A 23,001-nucleotide genomic window follows, 5' to 3' on the forward strand; every position below is an offset into this window, starting at 1 on the left:
TAACACACCTGTACCATTCATATGCTGCCAGGGTCAACCCTGTGTTAATTCACACTGCCCCACTGTTCTGTTGGGGTTCACATTCAAACCAGCAATCCCAAGCATGGTTGGACGGTGGATGATATGAATGCATGTTTTTGTCTGGGTTTTCAAATTGCTCCACAATGGACGAGCTAAACTCGTTTTCTGTTTGTCAAGGTACTGTAGTTAGTTTCAAGAGTTGTGGTTTCTGTTAAGATGAACAAGTATTCATGTTGACGAAAAAGTCTTACCATGTCTACCATGCGTAGGTGGTGTAATGTAAGGTATGCCAGTGGAATAATGAAAATATTAAAGGACAACTTTGTTTTTTTACAACCATGGTTTAGGTTTTAGCTTGTAATTAAAGTAAATAAAATATATATAAAATACATAAAAGGCCCATGTTAAAAATGTTACTTGAGTAAAAGTACAAAAGTATTGACATTGAAATATACTTAAAGTACCAAAAGTTAAAGTACTAAAATGTTTGAAAATACAAACGCGTCGCATCGCGACGCGTTGTGAGCTTGTTGATTGGCTATTTTCAAATAGCCTACATATAAATCAGGGCTAAAGTGGTTAATGTATGTTTTATAATATAATAATTTATATCTGCAAAGTAACTAGTAAGTGAAGTTTTCAAATAATAGTGGAGTAAAAGCACAATATTTGCCTCTGAGATGTAGTGGAGTAGAAGTAAAAGTATTGAACATTGGATATGCTCCAGTAAAGGAAAAGTACCTCAAAATTGTACTTAAGTACAGTACTTGAGTAAATGTACTGTACTTAGTTACTTTACACCACTGATTACATGTTTCTCTTAGGATTATTTGCCCATAGCACCTCTACCGTAAATTGTTGTATTTCTGTTCATTTAATGTGTTGTTTTTATTGCTTTGTTGTTTGCTGTTTTTAACACAGTTCTGTAATTTGATTTACTAAACATAACTAAACATAAAAATGTACATAAAATGGCTTTAGAATGTATTTTCTTTAAAAGTACAATCATTAAAAATGAAAAATCCTGTCCGATACTGGATGATCAGAGCATCTGATTGGTTGTCTGCTTCCTCTGATGTCACTGTGAGTTTGTAGGTGAAGGTCAGTAGATTTCTGTATGTAGAACAGAGACAGGAGTTGGTCTGTTTGCTGCAACTTACAGTATAAATACATGTCATTGGTTCAATATTTGTAAAACCCTCCCACAGTGGTAAAGGGTGTTCAATAGCACTGATTTATTCAAGAAATGTGGATTCTGCCCAACAGCAACAATTATGTTACAAATATACTTATGTCACCTATTATTGTAGTTCAGAGATATGTTATAAATGTATAAGTCTAGCTCATAGTGTGTGTGTGTGTGTGTGTGTGTGTGTGTGTGTGTGTGTGTGTGTGTGTGTGTGTGTGTGTGTGTGTGTGTGTGTGTGTGTGTGTGTGTGTGTGTGTGTGTGTGTGTGTGTGTGTGTGTGTGTGTGTGTGTGTGTGTGTGTGTACTTCAGATATTTTACAAATATATACATTGTGTCATCAACACTACAGTTGTCTGCCTATAATAATACATTACAGTACTGTAAGTGTATGAATGTCATTTGTCTTGTGGTTACTGAGGTGTTGTGGTTGTGGTGTACCGTGTTACCATGTCTAGTGGACCGGTCACATGTTCTGCTGAACAGCCAATCCCAACAGGAGACTTGCAGTCAATAGACCAATCCCTGAAGTCTAAAGAAGAGGTCAACAAAAGGTCATGAGATACTGAGAAACATGTAGATTGGTGAAAAAGGAAATGATATACTTTAAAAGATGAAAGCAGATTACTACAGAATGTTACACTATTATGTTATTCTTAGATGGTTGTTATGTCTGTCTGTCTGTCTGTCTGTCTGTCTGTCTGTCTGTCTGTCTGTGTGTGTGTGTGTGTGTGTGTGTGTGTGTGTGTGTGTGTGTGTGTGTGTGTGTGTGTGTGTGTGTGTGTGTGTGTGTGTGTGTGTGTGTGTGTGTGTGTGTGTGTGTGTGTGTGTGTGTGTGTGTGTTGGTTTGTTTGATGGACCAATCAGTGCCACAGAAGTACCGCTGCTATTCCCCCCCTCCCCACAAAGGTTTCATACATTTTGAAATATAATATAATAATAATAATAATAATAATGATATCTGGAATTTAAATAGCACTTTTCTAAGTACTCAGGGGAGAGGATAAAAAAAGAGAACAGCTTCATTAGGAAAAACTCAGATAAGCAAAAGCACTAAAACACTAAAAATTACGAGTTGAAATCAAATTCAACTCGGAAAGGCGATTCTGGACAGGTGGGCTTCAGGGCGGTTTTGAAGGTAGGGAGCGTCTCTGATTTGTTTGGGGAGTGCATTCCAGAGGGAAAGATGCCCCAGGTTCGGTGCCTGGTCTTGGGGGACCTCTAGGAGGCCACTGGACCTAAGGGGACGGGACGGGACATGTGGCTCGAGGAGGGCAGAGAGGCAGGGGGGAGCCAGGTTGTGCAGTGCCTTGTAGGTGGTGAGCAGCATTTTAAAGTGGACTCTTTGTTTGACGGGAAATATGTTATAATGGAAGTAATACGGCTCTGATTGGGCTGAAACCAAATTTAGAGTCATATCATATGTCAGAGATGAAGTCCCACATTTTCACACTTTGATTTTTGAAAAACAGAATGATCAGTTTAGAATGACATTATTTCATAATGGGGTGAGGAATATAGCTTACCTTGTTGATACTGTGTGTGTGAGGATGACTTCCACTAGTCAGGTTTACTAACACCCCTATAGAACACAGAACATTTGGATTAATTTATTTCATATATTAATGTATTTATTTTTGCACTAATTTCTCAAGACAGATTCAGAGCCCCGCAGCTGAATCTGTCGGCAACACCCATTACAACATGTAGAGTTGTTATTAGGAATGAAAACAAAGCAACACCACCGAAAGAGGAGGGCTGAAGGAGAGTAAACACTAATCTGTGTAAATGTCCCACCTTCTGTATATCATCTGGGTTGATGCTAAAAGTTAAAAGAGTTGAAAACAAGAAATAAGGCCGTAAAAAAGGCATGGAAATCCCACGCAGTTCAAGTGCAGAGGGCCCAATCTCCTTTTGTTTTTTGATACACTATTGTTAGTTACTCGCTATATATATATATATATATATATATATATATATATATATATATATATATATATATATATATATATATATATATATATATATATATATATATGTATATATATATACACAGCTAACTCCATTTTTCCGATTTTGCTTTTTTTCCCCATGAGTCAGTGCTGTTGAACACCTTTTACGTCTGTGTGTTGATTAAAAAAATATTGAACCAATGAACAGTATTAAAAAGTGCTTCTGACAAAACCAATGGGGGGTGGAGTTAGCTGGTTTTGCTGACTCCAGGCTCCACCCCCTTTTGACCTACAACCTCATTGTGAGCGTCAGAGGAGGAGGTCCATTCAGCTGCTCTTATCAATGATGAACAAAACCTCCTAACTCCACTTTTTGTTTTGTTTTTGTCATTTCCTGAAAAAATAACATTTTGGAGTTAGCTGGTTTCTGCTGGACAGCAGAGATATATAATATATAAATACTCATATATATATAAAAAAACGTATATTTTTAAAACAAAGCAATAGACGGGTTTCCTGTTAGTAAACATGAGAGGAATATGACCGCGCAGAGGAGGGGGAAGCCTATGGGTGCGTTTGGAAATTACGCACCGGAGCACACTCGCCTATTAGTTTGTATTGGCCAGTGCGCTCACTGCCGCTCAGGGCTGTATTTTCGAACGCGCCTTTCACCCGGGCATGCGCAGATTGCGCAGATTGCGCATTCTGCTCTGTGATGACGTCGCGCGGAAATCCGTCTATACTGCCACATCAAAGATGGTGTTTAGCTGGTTTCTGCCTGACAGCAAACCAGTGTTGATTCATGGCAATCAACACTACAATCATGATTTGAAGCATTGTGTTCAAAACGGACCACTCCTGCAAACTTTGGATGCCAATCTTAGCCAATCAGGATGTAATATGAAAAATCAGACAGGTCTTACTCTTGGTCTTGATCACATGACTATAGAGATAATATGTAGCGATTGACATGATGTTTGGATCAAAATCTATAGGAGTAATATGAAATAATGTGTGTCCTCTTGGTGGCGCTATAACAGGCCAATGTGAACATTTTTTGGCAGAGGTTCTGCTCTGGCCTCCAGGGAGTGTGCGAGCACAGTTTTAGGCCGGGCCAACGGTGCCGGAGATTAGCTGCTCAAAGACAGAATGACGGATAGACAAACGCACACATGGACGGATGGAGTCCGATGGGGTCGTCGTAGTCATAGGTCGCATTGACGATGGGGTCGTCGTAGTCATAGGTCGCATTGACGATGGGGTCGTCGTAGTCATAGGTCGCATTGACGATGGGGTCGTCGTAGTCATAGGTCGCATTGACGTCCTGGGGTTCTGACTCCCCCTTCACTGCAGAAACACAAAAAGGAAACCATTTTTTTTTTTCAGACAAAAAATGTTTTATCTACAGGTATGCTCTCTCTCTCTCTCTCTCTCTCTCTCTCTCTCTCTCTCTCTCTCATGTCTTTGCTGAGAGTAGCAAGTCTTCACAGAGTCTGTGTGTGGTCGTGTTCAGTGGTTTCCTCCATTTCCGTTTATTCTCTAAAGTTGTATTGCCTTTTAGTGCTTCCTCATTTGTTTCTCTTACTCATATCTTATTTTGTCCTCAGAGTTGTATGTATTTTGATGGTTTATTTTGACCGACCACTATTTTCTAATTGTTTAACAATATTTCATTAGATCAATCCAAGACTTTTAAAAGGTTTATCATTTGACATAATGTATCATCTGTTTAATTAGAGCTTGTAGTCTATTGTAGTTAGTGAGTGTGTGATGAACGAATGTGGACATCAACAAGATACACAATACACAATTATAACTCACAGTAATAACAAAAGAAACAATATGATTTTGCATCAGAAAAAGAAGCTACCTTCACGATGAAGGCCCATCACAGAGAAGAGCAGCATCGTCCACATGACAACCAACATCTTCTCAGTCATTGTGTCTCCACAGGACCCTGTTCTGTTCAAAATCAGACAAGATCACTTTACATGATGCAATAAATATACAGGAGTTATACTGTTTAGTGGTTACATTGCTTCTGCTGGGAGAAATTGGGACACTTACAGTACATACATCATACAGTCATTATTACACAATGAATCTGTAAATAAATCATATAAAAACTTCTATCCTGATTATGACAACAATGAACAATACATGCACACAGAACATCTTGTGTTATTTTATAGCAATATATTGTGGTCAGATTTTGTCTAGAATATTTAACTGATTAATTTCGGTGATTTAAGGTGTCATCAAATTATTGTGTTCTACCTCTTTATGTGTTATCCTCCTGGTGTTTCTTCTTGATGGTAATGTCTCTTCGATCTTTCTGCTGTTAACTCTCTTCTCTGTCTCTTACGACTGCCTTCTTTGCACCTGTATGTGTTTAGTGTGGGTGGAGCACCGACGAAACGGAAACCAAACCATTTTGTTCTGAATGGGGTTTTCAGTGTTTTGTTTACCCTTTCCTCACTGAAATGTTTATACTGTGTATGACAATGAACAGCATCCGTATCAATGCTTGATACTGAATTCAGAGTCTATTATGCTGAATTTCTAATCATCATCTTACCAAAGCTTCAGCTGCATGTGTAATAATGATACAACTTCCAGTTGACAGGAGATGTGCTTAATTTGAATTTAAAAAAAATATTGAAATAACTTGATCTCATGAGACCTGGGGCCCGTTTCACGAAACCTGGATTAGGGATAAACCGGATTTAATCGGCTATCCTGGCTTAAATTATCCAGGAATCGGTTTCACGAAAGCTGAGTTAGCTCGGCAGATTAATTTAGCCAGTAAACCTGGTTATATTTATCCATGATCCAGTTTCACGAAAGAAAATTGAAGCAATCCTGCCTTAGTTACCATGGCAATTTAGCTGTGAACTTAGCCTGGTCCGGACCAGGCTAACAGCCAAGCTTTATTAATCCAGTGCCTTGTTCTTCATTTTTTTGTGAAATAGCTGATAGTCCAATGACTCCAATCGTAAACCAATGAGTTTTTCCACACTTATAATCGAAGATCTACAAGCTCTGAAAAAAATTGTCTTACGGCGGCCGGGGGTCCACGGGGTCCCTGTGGCGGCCGGGGGTACACGGGGTCCCCGTGGCGGCCGGGGGTCCACGGGGGCCCCCCGTGTACCCCTGGACCCCCGTTGACCCCTGTGGACCGGGGACCCCCAGCCGCCAAAAGGCAAACTTTTCATTTGTAGATCTTCTTCTTAATTAGAAATTAGAAAATTATTCTAAGTGTTTATAATTTTACTTCCAATATTCACATAAACTCCTCATGTTTAAGCCTAACTGAATTATATATTTATGGACTTGTATATAAATTAGTTGCATATTTTTGGACAACTTTTGCATTTAATTTGTCGGCAATACTTTGCCACGCTTTCTCCCTGGATCTATATTTATTGCGGCCATGTTTCCTTTCTTGCTTATTATACATTTTACTTCCTTGTATGATTCCATGAGCTGCTGCAGTGCTGCTGTTCAGCCACAGAGAAGAACGCCGCTCTGGTTTTGGGCTCCATGATTGGTCAAGTTCAAGGATTCTGCTATCGACTTTCATGGTCTTTTATAGGAATAGGTGAACTCACATTCAGCCTGGTTTAACGATCCTGGCTTGACAAAGTCGCTCCTTCTCAGCCAGGCTTGGCGTTCGTGGAACTGAATAAACCAGGCTGAACAGCGCAGGCTTGTCAAACCTGGATTTGCCTTTTAAACCAATTAATAATATTTTAATTCCGCTTTCGTGAAATAGACCCCTGACCTCATTGTGGCTGAAATGGCTTCCTCTTCACACTGAAGTGAAACTGTCTCCAAAAGAGGAGGTAGTACCATTTTCCCGTCTTTTCCCAGACGACCCCCCCCCCATTTTTGTACATATGTTATTTATTATGTTCTGCATTTTTGTTTTGTTTGTACATAAAGTGTTATTTTGTCTGTATTTTTGTGTTGATATTTGAACTGTTTGGTTGCTACAATATACAGTATGTCTATGAATTGAATACCAAGGACCCCGATGGAAACAAGACCGCAAGGACTTTTTTGGACGGACCTTTTAGTCAAAGTATTATAAATATAATTGTGCTGTTTACATTTTTTTGCCAAATAAAATATTCAATCAATCAATCAATCTCCAATAAAGGACTGTTTCTGACTGGCTCACAGCTCTAATGAAACTGACACAACATTCTAGAATGGTTCCTTGCACTGTGATGAGACAATGTATCGGTGTGGTCAGGTGTCTGATAGACTAATGGTCCAGAGACTGAAACATCATTAACCACGTGAACCCTATAAGGTCCCTATTCTGGGGGCGAACAGTCAGCGAAAATAGCAGAACTAAACATAACTAAACATAAAGAAAATAGGTAGATACAATGGGTTTAGAATTTATTTTCTTTGAAAGAACATTAATTCAAAATCCTGTCCGATACTGGATGATCAGAGCATCTGATTGGTTGTCTGCTTCCTCTGATGTCACTGTGGGTTTGTAGGTGAAGGTCAGTAGATTTCTGTCTGTAGAACAGAGACAGGAGTTGGTCTGTTTGCTGCAACATACAGTGTGTGTGTGTGTGTGTGTGTGTGTGTGTGTGTGTGTGTGTGTGTGTGTGTGTGTGTGTGTGTATATATATATATATATATATATATATATATATATATATATATATATATATATATATATATATATATATATATATATATAAAATGTGTTGCTTTTGGTACATATTTCACTTCTAGTTCTCATTACAAAGTACAAATATGACACCTGTAGTTATTATGTCACAACACAAATCTTGTATAGGGGTCCCTGCTAATTTTAGGGTCCTTGACATGAAAAGGTTTGAGAACCACTGTTTCATATATTATGTCATTAAAAGTTCAGATATATGTTACAAATATATATTTCACAACAGTTCTCATACATATTGCAAACCACTAATATGTCACCTGTAGTTCAGATATCTCTGCTGTCGGTCAGAAACCATTAACTTTTCAGGGACAACACAACACTGCTTCATCAAAGTTTGTATGGTGAATTTATACATCGCCAGATACTTGAATGTGTCCTTAAATTCAGTGGCGTGCACAGACATTTTGAGGGGCAGGTGCTCAAGTAAATTATACTTTTTTTGTTTACTTGGTCTGCTCTTTTTTCCCTCTACACCTATACCTCTTAGCCAAAAATAGCAGATCTACAAGCCCACAACGCCTCGCGCTGCGAGGCGTTGTGGGCTTGTAGATCGGCTATTTTTGGCTAAAGTTCTCCTCAGAAAAGGGATGCTAAGTTTCGAGTGGTTATGGTAAAAAGAAAAATCATATCACATAAAGATTTAGCGGACCCCTTGTAGTAACTCTGAGAACCCCCTAGAGGTCCTGGACCCCCGGTTGAAGACCCCTGCTGTAAACTGAAAAAAAGGGCACTTCTGGTCAAGAGGGCAAAGGGCAGGTGCTCTAGCACCACCTAGAGTCTATCTGTGCACGTCCCTGGACTTCATCATTCTAATCAATGATACTTAGTCAAGAAGTTTAGTCTTTTTAATCATTTTAATTGGTTCCATATTTGTAAAACCTGCACCAACAGACGTAAAGGGTGTTCAATAGCACTGATTTATTAAAAAATATTAAAAGTAGAAGAATGGAGATGGCTGGTTTCTGCCCGACAGCGACGATATGTTACAATATACTTATGTCACTTATAGTTCAGATAGATGTTATAAATGTATAAGTCACGTATTACATAATAGCTCATATATATATATTTGTGTGTGTGTGTGTGTGTGTGTGTGTGTGTGTGTGTGTGTGTGTGTGTGTGTGTGTGTGTGTGTGTGTGTGCTTCAGATATATGTTACAAATATATACAGTGTCACCAACAGTACAGTTGTCTGCCTATAATAATACATTACAGTACTGTAAGTGTATGAATGTCATTAGTCATGTGGTTACTGAGGTGTTGTGGTTGTGGTGTACCGTGTTACCATGTATAGTGGACCGGTCACATGATCTGCTGAACAGCCAATCCCAACAGGAGACTTGCAGTCAATAGACCAATCCCTGAAGTCTAAAAAAGAGGTCAACAAAAGGTCATGAGATACTGAGAAACATGTACTGTAGATTGGTGAAAAAGGAAATGACATACTTTAAAAGATGAAAGCAGATTACTGCAGAATGTTATACTGTTATGTTATTCTTAGATGGTTGTTATGAAGGTTATTATGGATGCCGTGTGTGTGTGTGTGTGTGTGTGTGTGTGTGTGTGTGTGTGTGTGTGTGTGTGTGTGTGTGTGTGTGTGTTGGTTTGTTTGATGGACCGATCAGTGCCACAGAAGTACCTCTGCTATTTCCCCCCCACATAGGTTTCATACTTTTTGAAATATAATATTATATTAATAATAATAATAATAACTAGAAAGTACTGTTCCTGAAGAAACAGTGTGGGATCGCTAAGAATGTTGCAGGTATTGAGTATTGATAGTGTTAGTAGTGTTATAGGTTTGAAAGGTTTGAAAGGTTTGAAAGGTTTAAAGGGTTTGAAGGGTTTGAAAAGTTTGAAAGGTTCTAAAGGTTTGAAAGGTTCTAAAGGTTTGAAAGGTTCTAAAGGTTTGAATGGTTTGAAAGGTTCTAAAGGTTTGAAAGGTTCTAAAGGTTCTAAAAGTTCTAAAGGTTTGAAAGGTTCTAAAGGTTTGAAAGGTGTGAAAGGTTTGAAAGGTGTTAAAGTATTAGTGTTAAAAGTTTTTATAGTGTTGGCAGTGTTGAATAGTGTAAAATGTATTTTTTAGTGTAAAACAGTGATAACTAGGTTCTAATAGGCGGTTGCTAGGGTCTAATAGGTGGTTGCTAGGGTCTAATAGGTGGTTGCTAGGGTAAAACAGGTGGTTACTAGGGTAAAACAGGTGGTTGCTAGGGCCTAATAAGCGGTTGCTAGGGTCTAATAGGTGGTTGCTAGGGTCTAATTGGTGGTTGCTAGGGTAAAACAGGTGGTTGCTGGGGTAAAACCGGTGGTTGCTAGGGTAAACAGGTGGTTGCTAGGGTGTAATACGTGGTTGCTAGGGTCTAATAGGGGGTTGCTAAGGTTTAATATGCAGTTTATATGGTCTAATATGCGGTTGCTAGGGTACAAAAGGTGGTTGCTAGGGTAAAACGGTGGTTGCTAGGGTGTAATAGGTGGTTGCTAGGGTATAATAGGTGGTTGCTAGGCTCTAATATGGTGTTGTTAGGGTATAATAAGCAGTTGCTAGGCTCCACTGTGGCTAAATAGCATTTCTCCATTGAAATGAATGGGATTGTTTTAGCAGTAAAAAGTGAAATATCTCTAAAAGTACAAATTATTTCAAAAATTCAAATGGTAGCCAATATGTCCTAAGTAGGCTGAACGTTATAGAGTTGGAACGGAGTTTCTAGCTAAAAGTATGAATTTCCCCATTGAAATGAATGGGCTTTTTTTAGAAGTAAAAAGTGCAATATCTCTAAAAGTACAAATTATTTAAAAAAAAAAAAAAAAATAGCCGACATGTCCTGAGTAGGCCGAACGTTGAAGAGTTGGAACGGAGTTTGTAGCTAAAAGTATGAAGGACTAGTTAGGTGCCAAAAAACTGGTGCCAAAAAAAAATATTGACAATAACAGTAGTGTGATCGCTTTAGCGATCCCACAATAATAATAACTAGAAGTTCGGGCCGCTGCGCGGCCCTCACATCTAGCGTCCGCGCGACGTCGCACTGTGTAGGTGTGTACATGTAGTGTGCAAGGAAGTAGTAGTGTTGAGTAATGTGATTGAGGCAAGAGAAGTATTGGGTATGAATGTAGGCGGGTTGTTGTTGATTGAAATGAGATTGCATTGTTTGTTAGATAGCATGGTTTATTGGCATGGTGTGATGTCGGACAGTGTTGGTGGCAACATGTAAATGTGAGAAAGGCAAAATAGCAGTGAAATGAAATGACATCCAGAATAACATTAACAGTGAAGCATTAATCAGGAGCAGGTGTACAGTATGTTGCATTGGGGGGAGAATACAAACAAAGGCAATGGCAATTATGTTGAAGAATGAAGGTCATTTGTCACTATGCAATAAGGGAGTAGCAGCACATGCAAAGTGTTTGAATGAGCATGTTTGGATTAATAAAAGAGTTCGGGATAAACAACGTTGTCAGTAATTCCCTCATCATTGTTCACAATGAAAACTTTGACGGCGCTGGCTCTCTTTCCCCTGGAGAAGGCTGTGTAGAGTTGGCCATGAGCGAACACAGGTTGAGGCAAGTAGATGCCAACTCGTTCGTTCTCTTGCCCCTGCCCCTTATTGATGGTGACAGAGAAAGCTAAGCGGATAGGGAACTGTCGTCTGATGAAGGTGAAGGGAAGCTCCTCATCTCTGTCATAGTGAGGTATCCTTGGGAGGAAGATTTTTTCACCCCTGTTTGTGCCAGCTGCAATCTCACACTCAATGATTTTGTCCATCATCTGCAGTACCACCATTCTGGTGCCATTCTTGAGAGTGCGGTCGGGACCTGCTTGCAGGTTTCTCAGCAGCATGACTGGGGCTCCTACTTTCAACTTGAGGTTATGATCAGGCATTCCAGAGGGTGTCAGTGAATTGAGGAATTCCACAGGCATGGAGTCCTTGTGGTCGTCCTCCAGAATTGTGTCGGCTGAAAAGTAGACTCTCTGTTCTGTAGGGAAGTCTGCCAGGCATATGTTGTTGATTTCTCTAATGTCATTATTCAGAGGAGTGTATACAGTGCCATTGAGAAGGTTGTCTTTGTTGACACATCCAGTTTGCAAGTCAGGAAAGGTGAATGAAATGAGAGTTTGGAGATCGTGAACCAAGTGGTGGGGTTGAATGCGGACCTGCCATTCTGTGTCCTCCTCGTGTGGGAGTGTTCCTTCCCCTAATGCAAGGAGATAGTGGGAGAAGTCCTTCTCTGCTGCGTGTGTTCTCATGTTGAGGTTTAGCTTGTGGTGTTTCATGTGAGGATAGAGTGTTGACATCTGGATGCATGCTGAAACTATCTGGGGCCTGCCTGCTCTTTTGATAACGGGGAGGGTTTGCCTTGGGTCTCCACCCAGGAGGACAGTTTTGCCACCCCAAGGCTGCTGTGAGTGCATGAGATCCCTCAGTGTTCTTTCCACACACTCGACGTTAAAGCGGTCAACACTGAAAATCTCGTCCCAGATGATTAAGTTGCTGTCTTTAATGAGCTTGGCCAGATTGGACTCTGCGTTGATGGCACAGACAGAGTCTTGGAAAATGGGGATTGGGATCTTAAATCGTGAATGAGCGGTCCTACCACCCTCCAGGTTCTGTGCTGCCCACACACAGCACAATGCCATGCTCTGCGCGTATCGTAGCAGCAATGACCTTAAAGGTAAAGGTTTTGCCATATCCTGCAGGGGAGTTGAGAATGAACTGGCGTGTGATGGTTTCTTCTTGTGGGGCATGCACTGCCTGATAGACGGATTCGCAGAGTGCCATTTGTTCCGCAGTGAGCTTAGGAGCAAGCGACTGTACAATTTGTTGTTGCTGTGTTATTTGTGAGAGTTCATCATCAATTGCAAGCAGTAGCTGATTTTGTATGAATGTTGTGTCTACTGCGTCTGTGGGGCACCTTTGTGCAGTGGCCTCCGCATGGAGAAAGTCTTCACTGAGCTCTGCAAAGAATCCAGGGCATCCAGGTCCTTTATAGTGATGGCTGTGCCCCTGTCATTATGGTGATGTCAGATAGTGTCAGACATCTCCATATATGGAGCTGCCTATATCAGTTATGCCCAAATATGGGACCGTGATGGCTGTGCCCCTGTCATTATGGTGATGTCAGATAGTGTCAGACATCTCCATATATGGAGCTGCCTATATCAGTTATGCCCAAATATGTGGGTTCTCTGATGTCAGACCAAAATAAGCACCCGGAAGTGAATTTCGCGCTGGGGAAGAGATTTGCATAGTATTGGGGCATAATGCGTTTCATATTTATTGTACATCATGGAAGTAGAGTAACGGTATGGGAAGCAGCCGGTTCAGAGGCAGAATATTGAGGAATTTTGGGGTAAAATGTGGAGTTAGTTGGGCCATGTGTGTGCGTGGAGACCGCGCACACACACATGTGTAGCCCCATGAGTTTGGCCGTCAATTATAGGTGCAAGATATCTGGAATTTAAATAGCACTTTTCTAAGTACTCAAAGACGCTTTACATGTGTGTGGGGGGGCCAGGGGAGAGGACACAAAAAGAGAACAGCTTCATTAGGAAAAACTCAGACAAGCAAAAAGCAATAAAACACAAAAAATTACGAGTTGAAATCAAATTCAACTCGGAAAGGCGATTCTGGACAGGTGGGTTTTCAGGGCGGTTTTGAAGGTAGGGAGGGAGAGGGCGTCTCTGATATGTTTGGGGAGTGCATTCCAGAGGGAAAGACGCCCCAGGTTCGGAGCCTGCATGGTCTTGGGGGACCTCCAGGAGACCGGCGTCACTGGACCTGAGGGAACGGGACGGGCGAGGAGGCGATGACGCTCGAGGAGGGCAGAGAGGCAGTGCCTTGTACTGTAGGTGGTGAGCAGCATTTTAAAGTGGACTCTTTGTTTGACGGAAAATATGTTATAATGGAAGTAATAATAGGGCTCTGATTGGGCTGAAACCAAATTTAGAGTCATATCATAATTATGTCATAGATGACTGACACCACGGGCTGGTCACATGAAGTCCCACGTTTTCACACTTTGACATTTAAAAAACAGAATTATCAAACATTATTTCATAATGGAGTGAAGAATATAGCATACCGTGTTGATACTGTGTGTGTGAGGATGACTTGAACTTCCACTAGTCGTGTTGACTAGTGGCTCCTCAAAAGAACTGTAATCCAACGCTATAGAAACACAACAAATTTGGATTAATTCATTTCATATATTAATGTATTTATTTTTGCACTCATTTCTCAAGACAGATTCAGAGCCCCGCAGCTGAATCTGTCCTCAACTCCCATTACAAGGTGTAGAGTTGTTGTTATTAGGAATGAAAACAAAGGAGTACCACCGAAAGAGGAGGGCTGAAGGAGAGTAGACACTAATCCTATAAAGCCTATAGCCGAAGTGTATAGATTCAGTCACCCTATAGTTATCCTCTCTCCCCTCCCCACCCCCCCCCCCTCTCTCCTCTCGTCCTCTCTCTTCTCGTTCTCCCTTTGGTTGTGTGGGTTTGTGTCCCAATGGTACAATCGTAATTAACCCTGTACGGATTCACGCTCTAGTAAGGCCTGCCACTAATTCTACAACCGGGGACCCGCTCCCCGGAGTTTCTTTTATTTCCCACGTCGCAGGTCCATGGACTGTCAATACGGACCCCCAGCTGCGGCTCAAGACTGTGACTGCGGACCGGGCCTCTCCATGGAGCACGACCGTGGATTTCTACTACACTGCACTATACCACTATACTATATATACTGTATATTATCTTAATATTCTTATATTACACCATTATATACTACATACACATTATTGCTGTACTATATTATACTATCATATATATCATATATTACACTATTATATGTGCTACTATTGTTACTGTTACTACCTGCACTGTATCTCTCTCTCTCTGTCTCTGTCTCTGTCTCTGTCTGTCTCTCTCTCTCTCTCTCTCTCTCTCCCTCTCTCTCTCCTCTTTCCCCCGACACGGTCGAGGCAGAAGGCCGCCACCCTAGAGCCTAGGGCCTGCCTGACGTTTCTTCCAGTTAAGAGGGAGTTTTTCGTTGCCACTGTCGCAAAAATTGCTTGTTCAGGGTGGGATTGTCGGGTCTCTTCTCTACATGTAAAGTGTCTTGAGACAACTTGTTGTGATTTAACACTTTAATAAAATTGAATTGAATTGAATTGAATTGAATAATCTGTGTAAATGTCCCACCTTCTGTATATCATCTGTACTGTATCTGTGATTCTAACTTATCCGATGTCTTTTTGAGACCATTGATTGCTGGCCATTAACCATCTTTTTAAAAGCGGCATTATGCCACGATTTTGGGGCAGAGATTCTTCATTTGCCTGTTATAGCACCACCATGAGGCCAATTTGGAAGAAATCTTCCATGGCCTAGTCAGAATATGCGTGAGAGTTTCACGGCAATCGACACTGCAATCATGATTTGAGGCATTGTGTTCAAAACAGACCACTCCTGCAAACTTTGGATGACAAGCTTAGCCTTCAATCAGGATGGAATATGAAAAATCTGAAAGATCAGTCTTGATCACATGACTATAGAGATAATATGTAGCGATTGAAGTGATGTTTGGAGAAAATCTATAGGAGTAATATGAAATAATGTGTGTCCTCTTGGTGGCACCATAACAGGCCAATGTGAAACATTTGGGGCAGAGGTTCTGCTCTGGCCCCCAGGGAGTGTGTGAGCACAGTTTTACGCCGATCGGGCCAACGGTGCCGGAGATTAGCTGGCCAAAGACAGAATGACGGATGGACAAACGCACACACGACAATTAGTGCAACATCACTTATATACCGATTTGGCTGAGCAAGTGAAACACTTTACAGCCTTTGTTTTTGATCAGTTCAATTCTTTGTGTAGTGTAGTCACATTGTCTTTGTAGGGCAGTGTAGTACTGTTGAGTAGTGTCAGTGTAATCAGTGTATCAGTAGTACTATAAGGTACTGTGTCAGGGCTAATGTGTCAGCATGTGTTTGTTCTTACTGTAGAATTCGTATTCAAACGTAACATCGTAGTCATAGGTTGGTGTCGCATTGACAGCGTCATCCTGGGGTTCTGACTCACCCTTCACTGCAGGAAACACAAAAAGGAAACCATGCTTTTTTTCAGACAAAAAAAAATATGACACGTACACGATCTACATGTATGCTCTCTCTCTCTCTCTCTCTCTCTCTCTCAGAAAAACCCTCTATTCAGTCAAACAAAACAACAAACATTTCACCCCTGGTCCTACATCAAACTCACAATCATAGAAAAACACACACCCACGTGTGCACACACACAATCTCCTGTTTCATGAGTCAGCTTGATGTATAAGACAAGTACCCCCCCCCCCCCTGAATCTGATGCTAGTATGTCACAGAGACTTACAGTACCCCCAATCCAACCCTTGATGCAGGGAGGTATTGGGTTGGGTACCATTTGTATAGTTTTTGGTATGACTCTACATTTATTGTCAGAGAGTAGGTTTGTGTTGCAGCTCTTATTTTAGCGTTTTTATTTCTTTGCTGAGAGTAGCAAGTCTCCACAGAGTCTGTTGTGGGTCTTGTGGTCTTGTTGTGGGTCCATGTTCTTCCCCATGTTCACTGACCTCGTGTTCAGTGGTTTCTTCCATTTCAGTTTGTTCTCTAAAGTTGTACTGTATGGCTTCCTCATTTGTTTCTCTAACTCATACTTTCTTTTTTTCCCCCCATCGAGTTAAAATATTTCATTAGATGGGAGATAGTTCTAACCAAGCCTTTTAAAAGGTTTATCATTAACCTGATCATTTGTCCCTACTGTATCATCTGTTTATGTAGTCTTTGTAGTTAGTGAGTGTGTGGGTAACAAATGTGGACATCAACAAGATACACACTTAAGGAATAAATCACAGTCATTACAAAAGAAAACAAAATGATTGCACATCAGAAAAAGAAGCTACCTCCTGCGTGGCCCATCATCACAGAGAATAGCAGCATCATCCAGATGACAACCAACATCTTCTCAGTCATTGTGTCTCCACAGTGACCCTGTTCTGTTCAAAATCAGACAAGATCACTTACATGATACAATAAATATACAGGAATAATACTGGTTAGTGGTTACATTGCTTCTGCTGGGAGAAATTGGGACACTTACATACAGCATACAGTCATTATTAGACAATGAATCTCTGTAAAGAAATCATATAAAAACTTCTATACTCATTATGAGTCTAGACGTTTCTTCCCCTTTCTCCTCTGTAAATAGATATGTGTATTTGTGGATGACGTGTGTTATTATTCTATGATCTGTTTGAATTGAATCTGAATTGAATACATAGGACCATGATGGAGAGATGGAAACAAGTCCCCAGGACTCTTTTGTCTTATCCTTTTAGCACAAGTGTTTTACTGTACTTCTGTGCTGTATTTGACTATTTGGTTATTCAACCAACAATAAACCATGAAAACTACATTTTAACACTTTCAGTCTTAAAGCGGCGAGACAAGTTATAATAACTATTCCCTCTGTGACCTTCCCCAAACTCAGCAACAAAAGCCATACATTCAGAACATCGGTACGACTACCTTCCAAGTTACATTTTGTCTAGAATAATCTCAGTATTGATACATTTCAGTGATATAAGGTGTTATAAAATGATTGTGTTCTACCTCTTTCTGTGTTTTCCTCCTGGTGTTTCTTCTTGATATAAACGTCGCTCTGATCTTCTGCTGTGAACTCTACTGTTTCTGCAGTATGCTTATCTACATCTCCCCTCTTTTCTCCACAATTCAGGAAGTGGCCTGACGGCTCCTCCCCGAAGCCTAAAAAACACACAAGTTAAGAGTTGATATTATCAATGGCATAACATAATATCTGGTTAGGTTTGCCTATTCTGCCATGTTATTGATCCTAGTAAGGAAATGTGTCTGCTTTAAACCATCCTAGCTAGCAGCTACTGTGCAGCACCTGAAGTCCAGCTCCAGCTATAAGGCCAGTGTCTTGCTCAAGGGCACTGGTCCTAACATGCATGTGTTTTAGTGTGGGAGGAAAGCAGAGCAACCAGCACAAACCCAGAGAAGAAACTCCACACATTAAGACCCCGGTCAGGTTCAAACCACAACCTTCTTACTGTAAACATTGAGCCACTATGTCACGCATAAGCAGACTGCTGTAAACGTGTTAACACAGATAGATAACAAAGGGTATAGTCATGCCATTATTGCCATAATCAGAAATTTCATCAGTTTTTGTTTCAAAAAGCTATTGAAATGATTTCTAACTGTTGTCAAAGCCTTTGCTCTCCTCCTTGCTGTGCTGAGTAGGCTACTTTTAAAGAAAGGGAAATTTTGTTTTATACAGAAACCAAAACCAAATAATGCGGAATAGGTTCTCAGTGTTACAACCACAAAGTTTGTTTCCACTTTCCTCACTAAACTGTTTATACTGTATGACAATGACCAGCATCTCTCGATGCTTGATTTTTCGAAAATACCAATTATATCTCTGCCATTATATCTCTATCTGAAAATAGCCGATCTACAAGCTCACAATGTGTCGCATCGCGACACATTGTGAGCTTGTAGATCTGCTATTTTCAAAAGATTTTTATACATTTGAAAAGTTGTGAAATGGGACATTTTGCATAATGAGTACTTTTGGTGCTTTAAGTACATTTTGATGCCAATACTTTTACTCAAGTACATTTAGAATTTTACTTGTAACAGAGTATTTCTACATTGCAGTATTGATACTTTTACTTAAAACATTTGAGTACTTTTTCCACTGTGCGCGCACGCACGCACGCACGCACGCACGCACGCACGCACGCACGCACGCACGCACGCACGCACGCACGCACGCACGCACGCACACACACACACACACACACACACACACACACACACACACACACACACACACACACACACACACACACACACACACACACACACACACACACACACACAAGATGCTGGCAGAGATATAATTGATAGAAGTGGTGTTGAAATACAGACTGATTAGGAAGCGTAGCAAGCAGCAGACCAGCGCACCAGTAGTTAAGTTGTGTTGTATGTGTGTGTGTGTGTGTGTGTGTGTGGCCAATAAATACAAACAGCAAACTGTTACTGTTTCTTCCATCTGTCGAGCAAACATCCCCAGCAGCAACCGCATTGCTACAAAAAACAGATGTTATTTTAAGACATTGATACTATTATCAACTCTTGACTTGAGTGGTTTTTAGGCTGCAGGGCCTGTAACCAGGACAGTCGGCATTATAAGAAACTTCCTGAATTGTGGAAGTGCAAAGGGTGAAGACGTGGATCAGCAGAGGCACAGAAGAGAGTTCAAAGCAAGAGGATCAGAGAGACGTTTCCATCAAGAAGAAACACCAGGAGGAAAGAGGTACAATATGATGCATTTATAACACGTTTTCATCGCTGAAAGAATCCGTTTAATTGTTTATTTATAGACAAAATCTGATCTGACTTCTACAACATTTTGCTGTAAAACAATGCATGCATTAATGTGAACGCATTGTTTTGATTGCTGAGTTTTGGGGATGATTGCTGAGTTTTGGGGATGATTGCAGAGGGAATAGTTGTCATAACTTTTTAGTTTTGCTGCTTTAAGACAAAGTGTAAAAATGTGGTTGTCATAATGTCGTCGCCTTGCTAAACTAATGGCCGAAGTCATTTTTTGAGGAAATTTATATTTTTGCCTAAGTCAGCTCCTCATGACACTGGCCACCTCTGGTAAAATCGCCCATCTCCTAATTGAAAAGGATCATGCTATTCCTGCCCCTTTTAGTATAATGGCCTAACTCCCTAGTGTGACTTAGGCCAAAATAGGCCTTTTTTTTGGCCTAAGTCACTTGTTTTTGTGACTTAGGCCAAAATAATTGGCAAAGGATTTTGACTTAGGCCAAAATCATTTTTTCAAAGTCAGGTTTAATCCTATTTAAATCTCTTATGTTACATAACTGACAGACAGTGTTATTTCTATTTAAATAGTCATACTTTGTTATAAACATTTTGGGTGAAATGATTAAGAATTATCCTATAGTTTGGTTTTGGATCAGTTTCTAATTTTTCCTGAAAAACTTGTAAAAAATGACTTAGGCCATTAGCTTAGCAAGGCGACGATGTGTTACATTATGTAGTTATAGTGTCAATACAGTAGGTTCTCCCAGTATAAAATCCTGTCCATATTATTATCATTTTTGTACATATTGTCATATTTGTGTGCTTTGTAAAGGAACAGGGTGAGGATGTTGGCTGTCATCTGGGTGATGATGCTCTTCTGTGTGATGGGTGGTGCCCAGAGTGAAGGATCTCACAGAGGAGGTATAGCTTCTTCTTATGATGTTTAATCATAAAGTATTGTGTTTTTTAAATGACTGTAATGTTATTATTGTGAATCTTGTTGTCCACATAATGTGCATGTATTTATAGTACAAGCAGATAAATACGATGACTACAACCTCTGTATAATGTATATAGTTATTTTCTGATTAGATTACACATTAGGGACAATACACCAGTGGTTCTCAAACTCTTTTGTGCCAAGGACCCCCAAATTGACACTTATTAGCCAGCGGACCCCCATTTGAAAAGATATGCCAGGAACGCCCATAAGAGAAGATTTGTACGGCTCTAGCAGTGATTATCAACCATTTTAATTTCAAGGACCCCCAGTTTGACATGCATTAGGGGACCCCAATTCATATTGTAAAATCAATGTTAATTTGACTCTGAGAGTGTACAAATGGAACCAAATGGACCCGTCAGGGTCCATTTGGTTCCATTTGTACACTCTCAGAGTTACAGACCCATAAGGGTCCATTTGGTTCCTAACTATCCATCATTTAGCTGGGGACCCCCTGGAACTCCCTCAAGGACCCCTGGGGGTCCCCGGACCCCACTTTTGAGAACCAATGCAACACACGGGAAAATGATAACCCTTTCTTTTGTCTTTTGATGAAATATTGTTAGAAAATATGAAAATAAAACAATGGGATATTGTTTGTCTGTGTCTTTGTTTTAAAACAGGCGCTGTTCCGAAATCACACGAGAACTACTTTGACGGGTGGAGCGTCACCTTCGGCGACGACCCGATCACCTCTGAGGCGGGACTCTGCGTCGTCATCCCGTGTTCCTTCACTCATCACCATCAATTCAAACCCACGTCTGCGACGTGGCTGAAATGCGAAGCGTCCAAGCGCAAGTGTAACGACCGCGACGTCGTGTTCTACTCCAAGAGCGCCGCCAAAGCTCAGGTCCCGTTCAGAGGACGAGTGGCCCTGCTGGAGCCCAACATCGCCCGGAAGAACTGCAGCATCAGCATCACTGACCTTCAGGAGTCTGACACGGGATCCTATCAGTTTAGAGTCGAGGGTCATGAAAACGGACAGACTGACGGCTATAGATTCGGTCTTAAGAGTCTCCTCACAGTTACAGGTATGATGTGCTGCTGATTTGATAAGGAATTACAAAAAGAGACAACACGGTATCTACATGCTCGGGTGGCGCAGTGGTAAAGTCACTGCCCACCACCACGGAGGTTGAGGGTTCAAATGGTGACTAAATTGGGGAGAAAAAGGGGTAAAAAATGATTGGCTACTCTAAATTTTAGGGAAAAAAAGTTGAAAAAAACAAGGTATCTACATATTTACACATAGCATATCCATCCAAATAGTATGTACATGAGGTTTAGCAATAATGTTCTCCCTGTGTTTACCTTGGGTTTCCTCCCACACCAAAACATCTGCATGCCAGGCAGGTACATACTCCCTTACGCTTACAGGCTCTTGACCTGACTGTCATTACAAGTGGAGTAAGGATAAGGATAATCCCTTTAACAGGTCCGTTTATGAAAGTCCTTGTGGTCTTGTTTCCAATGAGGGCCTGTGAGCAATTAGGGGTTAAGAGTCTTGCTCAGGGACAAATTTCATTTCGTCGACACATTTGCTAGTCTGGCCTGGAATCGTACCTGGGGCAACCAGGGCCTCTGGCTCCCTAGGCGGGCTCACTAACCACTCAGCTATGGCCGCCCCAGAGTGGTCCCAGAGTGCTGCATGGTGCCATGGTGGCTGCTCACTGCTCCTTATGGGTTAAATGCAGAGGATACATTTCCCAGAGGGGAGAGTAGTCAAATCAAATAAAAAATATACAAGATTATCCTATTTTTGTTGTTTACTACCATATTAATCAACCAAAAAGTATGTTGTGTCTCTCTCCACTGAATGTTTCACTAATGAAGATTATTAATCAACATCAATGTATGTTGGTTGCATTGAATAATGTTGTAATGAATAATTTGTGTCTGTTTATTTGAGTTCTCGGAATGTGTTTTTTTGTCTCTATGTTTGCTGTCTCCCTGTAGGTCTGAGACAGAAACCCAAGGTGAATGTTCCTCCTGCTCTGACGGAGGGTCAGCAGACCACCCTGACCTGCACCGCCCCAGGACGCTGCTCTGGAACTCCTCCCAGCGTCTCCTGGACATGGACAAAGACAGGAGGACACCATGTCCCTCACATCGCAAACAACGTCACCATTCTCACAGCAGAGAATCGTGCCAGTGTCGGCGAGAGACACAGCTCAACGCTGACCTTCACCCCTTCACCTGAACACGACGGCAGTGAGGTCACTTGTCAGGTGACCTTCAAGGGAAACATCACAGCAGAGGAGACTGTGACCCTGAATGTTACCTGTGAGTATTACATTAGATCCTATCTGACTTACAGTATCTACTTTACCATACTGTACAACAACATACTCTACAGCATTGGTTCTCAAAGTGGGGTCCGGGGACCCCCAGGGGTACTTGAGGGGGTTCCGGGGTCCCCAGCTAAATGATGGATAGGAACCAAATGGACCCTTATGGGTCTGTAACTCTGAGAGTGTAGAAATGGAACCAAATGGACCCGTTAGGGTCCATTTGGTTCCATTTGTACACTCTCAGAGTGAAATTAACATTGATTTTACAATATGAATTGGGGTCCCAGAGATATAAATGCCATTACATGGGGGTCCGTAGCCCTAATGCATGTCAAACTGGGGGTCCTTGAAATTAAAATGGTTGAGAAAGAATCACTGCTAGAGCCGTAAAGATCTTCTCTTATGGGGGTCCCTGGCATATCTTTTCAAATGGAGGTCC

General features: G+C 41.1%; 1 protein-coding gene across 1 annotated transcript; it reads right to left on the minus strand.

The window, feature by feature from the left end:
• Positions 1-859: 859 nt before the first annotated feature.
• LOC311042291 (uncharacterized protein) lies at positions 860-17,564 on the minus strand. The gene is made up of 6 exons (XM_084052939.1): positions 17,514-17,564; positions 5,031-5,122; positions 4,331-4,507; positions 2,735-2,790; positions 1,658-1,740; positions 860-1,134 (listed from the first exon to the last, which is right to left on the minus strand). Exons 2-5 carry the CDS (start codon positions 5,098-5,100, stop codon positions 1,675-1,677), a joined length of 369 nt encoding a protein of 122 aa, XP_083909065.1. The 5' UTR covers positions 5,101-5,122; positions 17,514-17,564; the 3' UTR covers positions 860-1,134; positions 1,658-1,674.
• Positions 17,565-23,001: the final 5,437 nt, after the last annotated feature.

Source organism: Gymnoscopelus microlampas (assembly GCF_963454915.1).
Source record: "Gymnoscopelus microlampas genome assembly, chromosome: 3".
Lineage (NCBI taxonomy): Eukaryota > Metazoa > Chordata > Actinopteri > Myctophiformes > Myctophidae > Gymnoscopelus > Gymnoscopelus microlampas.